Genomic DNA, 12600 nt, shown 5'->3' with positions numbered 1-12600 from the left:
GGGAAATTTAAATTTTGACCTCCCCAATGCACCGACGATATTCACTTTCTGATCGAACAAGATACTGAAGTTGAAAATCGTAACATTATTTCGACTACTTATCGTGTACACAGACTCAAAAATGAAAAATTAAAAATTAAATTAAAAAAAAAATATAAAAACACACATCATTGTAAAATCATTACATTCATCGTTCCACTCAGAATCTAAAAAACACACATCATTGTAAAATCATTACATTCATCGGTCCACTCAGAATCTAAAAAACACACATCATTGTAAAATCAATACATTCATCGTTCCACTCAGAATCTAATAAGTAACCAAATAATATGAAATACCTGCTTGAATTCGTCGACAGATTAACATAGGTACACTATATGTTTGCCTAGTGAAAATTTAATTTATAAAACTTAAGAGGATGTCACACACTCACACCCGCATGTGTTTTCTCAATCTTACACACGTACGATATGGACAAAACGCGTTTACGCAGTTCGAGTATAAAATATAAATCGCTCGGTTTTGGTTCTAGAGTTATAAAATTGAGTTGTTACAATATTTCTCAGGGCGAGTGCAAAAACAGTCAATAGACAATATTATAGGTATTTAGCAAATATATAGCAAATTCGAACGTTCAAGAAGTAACGAGTGTTATGTATGCTGGTATGCATAATTGCATAAACGTAGCGATACGTATCGGTAAGACTGTATAATATTATTATCGTCAATCGTTATCAAACGGTCGTTGGTTTCAAACTGATAATAGTCTCCGAACAAAAATCAAAACAGTATCACGTTTTTACTAGTTAGTAGGTATGTATTTTTCCCTATAATTATACAGCAAATGGTGTTTTGAATTCTGTTGTTTAATGTTTATTTCATAAATAAAAGAATAGGCTCTCGTCGTAAATATGTCTAGAAAGATATGCAAATTTTATTTGCAAGGAAATTGTTATTACGGCTCTTCGTGTCGGTTCTCACATGAAGAACCACATCGCTCAAACAACCAATATGACTATGAAAATCAATCAAAGAGTTATAGTGAGTTTATACATATATTAATTAACATATGGAACTAATCTAGTTTAGCGGCTCCTCGAATTTTTGACTTTTTTTGTGAAACATATGTAATTCGACGGGTTTAGAACGATGGTACAAAAATAAATTTTCGGAAATGATTAGTTTTTAAGTTATAAATTTGCGAAGTTCGCGATTTTACGTTAATACGCATGGGTGCGTAAAAAAATATTTTAACGCTCTTATAATGTAGGCAGTGATTACACAGCTAGCGGCACTCGTTGCTACGCTCCTCGACGCCGTTGCTACGCTAAGCAAATCGAAAATATCCCCTGACTTGCTATGCAACACCACCTTAAGTAGGTTACAGGGTAAGTTATGTTGTGGTATATGGACAGTGATTACACAGCTAGCAGCACTCGTCGCTACGCTCCGCAAATCGAAAATATCCCCTGACTTGCTATGCAACACCACCTTAAGTAAGTTACAGTGTAAGTTATGTCGTAGAATATGGGCAGTGATTACACAGTTAACATAAAATAATTTAAAAATTTGTTATTAAGAGCATTAAAATAGAGCGTTGCACGCATGAGTAAAACACCGAAAATAGCGAACTTTGAAAGTCCATAACTTCAAAACTAATCATTTCCGCAAATTTATTTTTGCACCATCGTTCTAAACTTGTCGAATTACATATGTTTCAAAAAAAAAAGTCGAAAATTCGAGGAGCCGCTAAACTAGATTTATACCTAACATATAAAGCATTGTTCGGTTAAAAATACTTAAAAGGTTTCATGCATCTTATCAATCGATTACAATATAATATATTACATACCTATATTTTATTGAATTTTCATTGTTCTAAATATTATTTATATTTTAATTTTTAGGGAGTTCAAGTAAAAATTATTATGATACTAATAATGGCAGAGATCATAATGATTATTACGAGCACGGACAGAACTATGAATCTAGAAGTAGAAACGCTAACTACAATTATAAAAATGATTATAACAACAGGAATAGTTATCATAATCAAAGAAATGATTACGAAGAAGATCACGATTCAAGTAATCATTATGGAAATCAAGCTCAAAGACACCGTAATGTAAAGAATTATTATAAAGAAGATGACAACAGTCAGGGTAGAAAATATAATAATGAATATGTTTATGATACCAACAAAGTGGAAGCCAGTTCATATAGGTACTTGGATTTTAAATATGACATATTCTGATATTCATTGTCTTTATTATAATTGATGTATCTTAATTTTCTTATAATTATAATTATAACACTTTTATTTGTATTACTAATTAGGTATAAGAATTCACATGATCAAAAACAAATACATGGGCCCCATGTCCATAATGTTAATAACAGAGTTGATGATAAAAGAAATATTTTGAAGCTTTATGAAAATGAAATGTAAGTAGAAACTACTTCATTTCAAATATCTAGAAAATTAATATTAGTTAAATATATAACAAATAATTAATAATTAAATCATTATCCTTATAATATATTATATAAAAGAACACACCAGTTTTATGTACCGCGTTTTCAACAACAAAATTGAAGTTTTTTCGTCAAGTATATACAAATATGTAATGTCATAGTGTCCTTACGGTGCTTTTTATCTATTTTTTGTCTGGTAAGAGAAGAGTACACATTGTTTTTCAGTGAAGCGTTTCAATGATTTTATGAATATTTATTTTTTAATTTTTTTTACAAGCAAAGCCAGGTATTTCAACAAGTATCATGATAAATAATTTGTTTTTCAGTAAAACTTACCAAAGGCATGTACAACAACTATCAATGACCAATATTTGGCCATTCACATGTTTCCACCCTATTGGACATCAATTTGCTATTCAACCAGTTGGTAGCTTAAACTTGATGGATATATCATTTGAAGAAATTAGATGTGATTATTACATGACTAAGAATATTAGTGCCAATCCTGGTTTGATTCATGTAAGTTACAACTAATATATAAACGTATATTTTTATCTCAGACATGACACATTGTTTTACTAATTCTAATATGAACAAATATTGTTTAAATGTAGGTATACTATTTTAATGTTTATTTACCAATTTATTGTGCTCACCGATTTTACCAAATAGTGTCTGTTATGTGCCCAGATCTGTGAACTTTAAAAATAATTTAAAAAAAAAAATTAGGAATATTTAGGTATTAATAAACCTATTTTGTTATTTTGTTGCTATTTAGAAATCAATAATCTTAATTCCTAGATACTTGAAATTTTTACCAATTATATTTGCATTGCAATGATATCATTTTTTTAATATCGCACAATTTAGGGGGACTTAAAATTTTGGAATTTGTATGTAAATTTATGTGAATTTTAGTAATGTAAATTTTTTGGAAATAGCGCTACTACATTTCCATTTAGCTTAAAATTGGCTTAAATAAATTACTGTATTCTTAAATGTACATGACTTTTCCTTTTATTAAATAATATATTTTTATTATATATACTTTATAATACAATATAAAATTGGAGTGCCATTTCATGAAAAAAGATTTGTGGCTACAACATATTATAAATAATCCAAAAAGCAATTTGTAGGAGTTTTTTTTTAGATTAATATATATTTATAACAATTACATGTATCAAAAAAAAAAAAATTATTTAAATTTAATAAACAAAATAGGTATATATGAATATAACTTAATGATTTCCAGTGTTCCTACTTGTAATATCTGATTAAAATATTTGAATTCAAACAAAGCCGAATTTATAAACATTAAAAAAAAATTAATTGTGTATCGTTTAAAGTACCTAAAGTGAATTATTTTATGAGGGGTTCAATTCTGTTGCATAAGTGCGTAAAATGTGTTGATACCAGTCTTACTATAGTGCATTTCATTGTAACTGCGACTCGACGCTAATGCGCCTTGTGGTGTTTTTTCATTAGGGTTTCTAAACCTAGCGCGTAAAGATGCGCAGCAAATTTAAAATTGATAACAAATATTTTACACATTTTTTTGATCCTAGCTTGAAAACCCCTGGTTTGAGACTAAACCACCACGAAGTGCATTAGCGTCGAGTCGCACTATAAAATTATTTATAATTATACTCAAAGTAGAGTTTGCCCTAAAAATTATATAGGTTAAGCCCACCCATGTATGTTTTTTCATGAATATTTTTTAACAGCAAATTTGATGACATTTTGGTAATCCAAAGTAATATCTATCTAGTTACTTACAGATTCTTTGTTAATGATGGCTAGTGGGCCTCTAATTTATAAATTGTTCAGGGCCTCAATAATGCATGAAGCACTTATACATTTCTTATATAATAGCCAATTTACTGCATAGTATATTAATTATAAATACCTACTCTGTTAATGGCTTAGAAACGGACGATTGATGACCTATTGTTAAAAGCGCAAAAGCAGAAAGAAGATATTTTAAGATTTGAAAACCATGTACAAGATGATATAGTGAGTATATGAATTTTAATTTAATCTCATCATATATATATTACTTTTTTATGTTCTTCAGATATCAACATTTGAAAAATGTGAAAAATCAAAAGTTTCTTCCCAGTTTGATAACTCTATACAGATGGACCATAACAGTTATTGGGATATGTCTATCAGGTCTTTGAAAACACCCGAAAATAAAAAAAGCGAATTGGAGTCATTTAGTTTTGTTTCCATAAAAAACAATAAGAATACTACGAATGAGTCACAATTGAAGATACTCATGCAAACCGAAGTATATGGTAAAATAGACAACGAAGCATTTGCTCAAGATCATTTTACCGATTTTATACCTATTATGCCTCCACCCAAGAAGTACTGTGTATAATGTTTTTTCAAAAATAAATTAATGATTAAGATAAAGAATATTTTTAAATTTGTAAAATTAGTTAATAAGATACAAATCAAAGCTTTAAATACAATCGCTGGATAATTTTTTTAAGAAATCAAATCTTAAATTTATAACAATATCTAAGTCTCATCTGTTTTTATTTTATCCAAAATCACTTTGTATCAAATATTTTTTCGTAATATAAAATATGATAGTTATTAATTTCTTTATATTATTTATAAAATTACCATAGCTCTGGCATTTTATAAAAAGTTTTTTTTTTTTTTTATTATTTACCTTATACTTATAAAGGAATATAAGTTTATATAGTTTTAATTTCAGTAACCTACGGTAATGCTAAATGTTACTGAGGTATTATTACACTATTGTAATGAGTACATGAGAGAGTACAAAAAATAAATAATTTGTTTTATTATGTTGTAGTATTTATTGTACCAACCCTTTTACAAAAGTGTTATGATTATAATCACACTACTCAACCTTAACTCCTGTTAATCCCATACCAATATTAGTACAAACTATAATATATGTAATAATAATAGTTATAATTTTATTGTGTTCCTATCTTTTTAATATTCTGTTATATTTAAAATAATTTAAACTATTTTGCAATTAATTTAAAAATATATATAATACAATTAAATAAAAATATTGTGCCAGTTGAAATGTCCTTTATTGTACTTTGTAAGTACTTAATAAAGGTAGTTCACGATAAGTATTCAGTTACAATAGTGACATTCTCTGATATTTGATGTTACAATATAATATAAGACATCATTATTAATTATATTTTATTTTATTTTATTTTATTCGTACAATCTATACCTTAACATAAGTAAATTTAATACAACTAATTTATATCCATGAATGTTTTAGAATAAGAACACTTGTCGAAGACAATTGATTTTTTTTTTATAAATTAATATGTATTTAATTAGCATTTAAGGATTCACGCGTGGGAGTCATTTGTTCATTTTCTGTATTACCAAGGCATTTATAATATTTTCTTCCAGTTTAAATTATTTGCATTTTTCCATTACTGAAGAGTGAAGACTATATAAAATATTATATTGTCATAAACCTTATGAGTTATGAGTGACCAGTATATTATTAAGGTCTATGAACATTATTCAGATCGGTTTAATGCTATGTGAACATATTATAACCCAGGCAAAAATAATCTTTTTTTTTCATTGGTCTTAAGTATAAAATCTGTAACTATGCCCTATGTCTATGTGATGTTATTAGTAATTTATTATTTAAATTAAATATAAATATGTTTGGTTTATATTAAAATATATTTTATGTGTGACCGAGGATTTCAGGATTTAATTTATATACAATGTTTTTAGGTTTGATAGTGTATACTGGTTCAACAAAAATTATAGAAGACAAAATCATCTACAAGATGGTTATATATATATTTTTGTTTGGAACTTTTTTTTTTTTTACAACCAGTATAAAAAGATATTTAACAAAAAAAATCATATTTATTAAAAGTGTACACTTTGTTAACCTTATAACGCAAAAACTATAACTTTTACGTGAAAATATCCCAAGAACTTTTTTGTACATAATTACTTGTTTTACAGTTTTTATCCAAAACTTTTTTTTGTATAACTAATAAAAAGCGAGATATTAAAAAAAAGACCAATTTCGTGACCTTTGACCTCGAATAACTTTTAACGTGTACATGATATTGAGGTCGACTTTTTACACGTTGTTTATAACAATGTCATAAAGGTGTTTACCAAAATTCAGCTAGGTGGGAATTTTTCAGAACTGAACCACTTTTTTCGTCTAATTTGACTGAAGTAATTCTGAGTATTATCATTGTATATTGTTATAGACATTGACATTTTGATTGATTAATTTTACACTGATATTGGAGGAAAAATTGATTTTTAGTACCTACCTACCACGATTTAATGAGCTGGTCAAATCGATATTGTAATGCGACTTGATGTGGTAGATTGTTCAGAGGCATAAGTCAAAGGTAGGCATTAACTTGTAAAAAAGTCAAGGTTAAGTTAAAAATTATTTTTTTAACTTAACTAGTTAATTATTTTTGTTTAGGTAACTTATTAACTTATTCAGTTAAAATTGTTATTGTTGTAATGTTATAACTTAACTTTTAGACTGAGTGGAACGATGAATGTATTGATTTTACAATGATGTGTGTTTTTTTTTAAATTTTTAAATTTTTTTTTTTGTCTCAGTCATCACTTTTTAGGACAGTAATAGTACTTAGATTTTCTTACAATATCTTTTCTGATAGGAAAGTGAATCTAGTAGGTGCTCTGGAGGGTCAAAAGTAAAATTTTTCCAGTAGTTTTCAAAAGCGCCGTTAAAAACAAAAGAAAAATTAAGGAAAATCAGGAATTTTTACGCAAAATCAATTTTTGCTAAATTGATTTTGGTTTTTGGTGTAACTCTAAAACAAATTACCGCAGATACATGAAATTTTTATCGAATATTTATAGCATTTTTTTTACACCATGCCTTTTTAAAAATATTTTGACTTATTTTGAGCTGTTTTCCCTAAATGTCCCTCATTTTCAGTTTCCATTTTTTTTAGTTTTTTATTCTATAAATATCAATAACATTTTATTTGTTGGGTACAAAAGCTTCAAAATATAATAGAAGGCTCCTAATATATTAAAATATTAAAAATCAATTTTTTTTATAAGCATTTAAAGTACAAATATTGACAAAATACGTAAAAATGACGAAAATGTCCAAATTATTTTGAGTTGGAAATTCATAAAACTTTTTTTTTTTTAAATCTAAGATTTGAAAATGTAATACAAGACTCCTCATAAGTTTGTCTACCTTTATCAAAAAAAAAAAAAATGTCTACAAGAAAATCAAATTAAATTTTTTTGAGCGGTTGAAATTCATATTTTTACAACTTTTGATATTTACTCGATTTCTCATGTAACAATTTCCTTATTTTGTTGTAATTAAAAAACGAATAACTGTAGATACTTGAAAATTTCACTGAATGTTTATATTAGCATTTTCAATGCTCCATACAATTTTGAAAATAATTTGACTTTTTTTGAGTTTAGAGACATTGTCAGTTTTAAATTGTTTTAGTTCTTTTCCTATAAATATCAATAACATTTTATTTGTTGGGTAAAAAAGCGTGAACATTTAATGCAATGCTCCTGATATATTGTTACAATAGCTGTTGAAAAATATTAAAAATACATAGTCACAGTTTTTTATTAAATTTATCAAATTTAAAATTTAATAATTATTTTGTAGTTAAAAATTTATAAAATGTACAACTTTTATAGCTAAGGATTAATAAAAATTTAAAACAAGGTTCCACGTAAATAGGTTATACATTGACGCAAATAGGGGGTGGCTTTGGGGAACTTAGTCCCCCCAAATGTCGTCAAGTCCCTCCAGTTCAAAATCTAGTAATTAGTACTAATTTTTATATTCTGTGGTATTAAACAATATGGTCTATGAGAAGCGGGACTTGAGTCCCCCAAAAAAAATGTAGTTAATTTGCGCCTATGAGATTATACATAAAATTCTTTATTCACAATAATATCATCAAATATACTTAGTAATATCATACGATTTCTGACCGTCTTCGCTCAGAAACGTTTTTCTTATACAATGATATTAAATCAATGAATTCAAATTTAACACCATCCATCACAGTGGCCCACTTGTAACCTACACTATACAGCAGAGTGACATCCACAGCCCACCTTTTTTACTTTTGACCCCTTAAACATATCAATTAGATCTAATTTTCTACCAAATCAATGTTATCAAATGTTATCTAGTCTTCTGCCATAAAAAAAATTTAACTCGCGCTTATCGGTCCACTCAGAAGTTAAGTTTAAGCTTATCAACCAAATTAAAATTAAAATTTAAGTGTTATTTTAAAATTCAAATACGATATGTGATTTATTTTTTAGAAGAAAAAATAATAACAAAATATAGATATCTATTATAATACCAGCTAGAAACTTATAATCGGTGCAATTTTTTTTTATATCACACATACTATTACAATAACTAAGTAGTTAAATAATTAAATTTTATAGATTATACATATTTAACTACCTTCGTGTCAAGTATTTATGTAACGTTTATTAAGTATATGCATATCTATATTTAAATAGGATCAAATAATAGAGTTATATTTGTCTTGTTTTTTCGCCAATCAATCTATTTTTAAATAATGGAGTGCTATACCTACTACATAGATTACATATTTTTTATGAAGATGACCTAAAAATGGATTGTTTATCAAGCATATTATGCTTCTATTGTGATATGTCGATTTCAGTGCTTAGTACTCAAAAGACAATTATTACGACGCCTGATTATTTAATTATTAGATAACGTGGTAGGTACTTTTAATACTTTGTTGGTTTTATTTTTATTTTCAAATCCTATACCTATTTTCATTTGAATTTTATATCCTTTCAATCGTTTTTGTAATTTATTACCTATTATTCGGACACGTACAATGCTCGAATTGGAGGGATGCGCAGGGGGACGGAGCTCCCCTACTATATTTATTTTTTTTTTGCGTACCCCTACTATTTTTTGTATGGTTTGTGTTGAATAATTGCGCCCTCGGAATACAGTTTTTAAAATCGTTAGATTGAGCTCCTCTACTTATTTTTTCCCAATTCGAGCACTGGACACGTATATTCTGAACCTAAATTAATAAATCAACTTACCGTATATTGTAACCTGTAATCAGTTTCTACATTTCTATTAAAATGTAACTGACCACAATTTTTATTGTAATTGTAAGTCTTTAAATAAATTATAGATAAAATAAATTAAAACAAGTACCTTTAGATTAGTACCATAATAATGAATAGTGATATGACAATAACAAGTTTATTTTGCTGTAATTTTTAAAAATTGAAGTATTTAGTACCTAGGTTAGGTACATCAATATGAAACTTGATTTTTTTTCAAAAACTATTTATACTACTATTGCCTATTTATTTAAAGTTTGGAAAAAATCATTCAATAATATATGTTATTTCAAACATTGACTAGAAGTTAGATACCTACCTACCTACTTATTTTTATTGATTTTCACTTTTCACTAATATTAATATTTATTATTTAGTAATATTAGAAGTTTACAGTTTTACAAAGATAAGTACCTAACAGGTAGTGTAATGATATATATTATTTATTTTATAATATCATAATTTTTTAAAGGAATATTGGTGTATAATAATTATTACTGTATAAGTCATTAGTGTACATAAGTAGGTAAATTGTGTAGTTACCTATCTGTATGGGAGTGTGTTATCCATATTTTGTGTCTAACTGTCAACATAATATAATATTATAGTTTGTTATTTGATGTTTGTATATTTTTATCTATAGTCTATACTTATATCGCTATATATTTACATGTAAATAAATAAATATGAAAAAATAGTAACTTATAACCAGTTACAACTAATTGAGGAATTCACGCAGTTTTGCTATATTCCTCCTATATGTAGGTACAGATAATAATCTTTTATAATTTTAAAATCGAACACACAGACACACACAGTGCACTTGAAAATTCAAAATAACAAATACAGTTTAATATTATTTAGGTTTTTGATACATCATGTCTATAAAAATGTTAGTCTACCATTATTTACTGGGTATAAAAAAAGGTATGGTATGGTTTGTTTATTTTACAATGTGGACCATAACTACTCTATAAAGCAACACATCCCAAACTTTTTTGGGTCACACTTCTTTAAAAATAGAAAACTTGTTCTATGTGACTATCAGACCATGCCTCCTACGAATAATATAAAATATATAGGTTAAATAAATAAAAGTTTATCAACAATTCTAAAATTTAAAGTGTGTATATATCGTATGCATTTTATAGTCAAATCGGACATTTTACTGAATGCGTAGACAAATAGACAAAGAATTTAATTGTTATGCGATTTTACTATCCGCCTAGGCATTTAACTAAATTCAGTCATAATTAAATGTCCAGATGTTTAACTAAATGCCTATTTCAAGTCAGGCAAATAATAAAAATGAAACTTTTTGTGTTATTTTAAAAATTAAACTATACTTTCTTATTATTAATGTATTGTTTATAATTTTTCTATACAAATTATGTATAATTTATTAATATGTAAAATACGTTGGTAGGTGTATGAAATATTTTTAATAACGTGTCCTTCGGTAGGTAATATTGTTTTAAACTTAAATTATAAATAAATATAGATAATTTATACCGTATTTGAGTATTTTTCAGTTTTTGATTTTAATAAAACCAAAAGGTCAATAGCTTTATGATATGCATTTAAGGTTGGGCAGAACCTGCCTATGTAGTCAACTACTTACTACCTATAGACTATAGGGTACATGTATTTAAGTTACGTGTTATTTTTAACTTGTAATCAGTTACATAATTGTAAAGTATTTAACTTTAAAATGTAGCTATAGTCACAATTTTTGTTGTACGTAAATTTAAATAAAAGATGGGCATATGTAATTAAATTTACATTTTAATAGATAGGTAGGTAATGAGGTACCTGGGTAACGATATGGCAATATAGTTTTTAAAAATTACCTGTTTTATATGATAAAGATTGATATCCTACAATATTATCAGTACCTAGTATAGCAGAACATGGCGGAAACCTACGAGTGCCAAATTAGAAATTCTGCCAAACTAGGGCTTCGGGCCTACTCCAGAACATAGTGCCATAGGAACGCAAAAAAAAAATTGTACTGTTGCGAGAAACTTGGTGGTCTTAGGACCATAATAAAAGACAGAGACCCTTTTTAAGGCGCACGGTGGCAATGTAATTTTGTCCTCAAAACTACGCTCTACGGGAATAATGATACTGTTCTGTAGAATCAACCAAATTTGATAGTTTTATTTTAACTAATTTTATTTACAGTCTACCATTGTACTATTCTACAGTTCGTCGGTGTATAGTGTTGGTTATATTGACTTGTTATAATATTATATAATTTAAATGTTAAGTTAATTACAATAATGTACTTATACACTTAATATTTAATGATACACAATCCACCTCAATTTGATTATTGTATCTGCATGTGTTTTAGATAAGATTGTGAATATAAATATATAATTAATAAAACCATTTAAAATTTTCCGTAATTTTTTTTTTGAAGAAGGGCCTTGCCGACTCACATATTTAGCAGTATTATGGCCTTCAGAATACCGATTTCACATAATCAGCAATTTCCCTATATCGAATTCAGTTGCAATTTTACGAATTAGGTGTAAAGCGTATAATATAAACAGGTAAGCCATATTAATATGTCCACGTTATTCATTATATTATAACTACACATGCATACCAATCGGATCCTCTTGTCAGACAAAATAGAGGTTCTTGGCAATGCTATATCAACATTATGTTTTAATTTTGAGATCTATAAAATTTTTTTTCGTTTTATATTTATTAAGGTCAACAATTGTGTTTTGTAACAAAGAGTAAACATATAATTATTATATGTGATTACTATACCTAATAGTAATATTTCATTTTGAATATTTTTCTATTATACCTACCTAGAATCTGTAAATACGGTAGGTACCTACTTACACTAAAAAAAACCATTTCGAATACTCATAAAAATTATTTGTGCGAAATGTTATCCAAATCGTAAGTAATCAACTTGCGTCACGAGATCATTGAAGTCTTTCATGTCTT

The 12600-nt window shown here is 27.0% G+C and overlaps 1 protein-coding gene across 1 annotated transcript; it reads left to right on the top strand.

The window, feature by feature from the left end:
* Positions 1 to 763: 763 nt before the first annotated feature.
* Positions 764 to 5040, top strand: LOC100575026 (probable cyclin-dependent serine/threonine-protein kinase DDB_G0292550). Its single transcript, XM_003242299.4, has 6 exons — positions 764 to 1044; positions 1911 to 2226; positions 2341 to 2448; positions 2805 to 2997; positions 4408 to 4494; positions 4556 to 5040. The coding sequence occupies exons 1-6, from the start codon at positions 915 to 917 to the stop codon at positions 4862 to 4864; spliced, it is 1143 nt and encodes a 380-aa protein (XP_003242347.1). The 5' UTR covers positions 764 to 914; the 3' UTR covers positions 4865 to 5040.
* Positions 5041 to 12600: the final 7560 nt, after the last annotated feature.

This window comes from Acyrthosiphon pisum, chromosome X (genome assembly GCF_005508785.2).
Source record: "Acyrthosiphon pisum isolate AL4f chromosome X, pea_aphid_22Mar2018_4r6ur, whole genome shotgun sequence".
In the NCBI taxonomy this organism is placed as follows: Eukaryota; Metazoa; Arthropoda; class Insecta; order Hemiptera; family Aphididae; genus Acyrthosiphon; species Acyrthosiphon pisum.
This window is presented reverse-complemented; position numbering and strand designations above follow the sequence as displayed.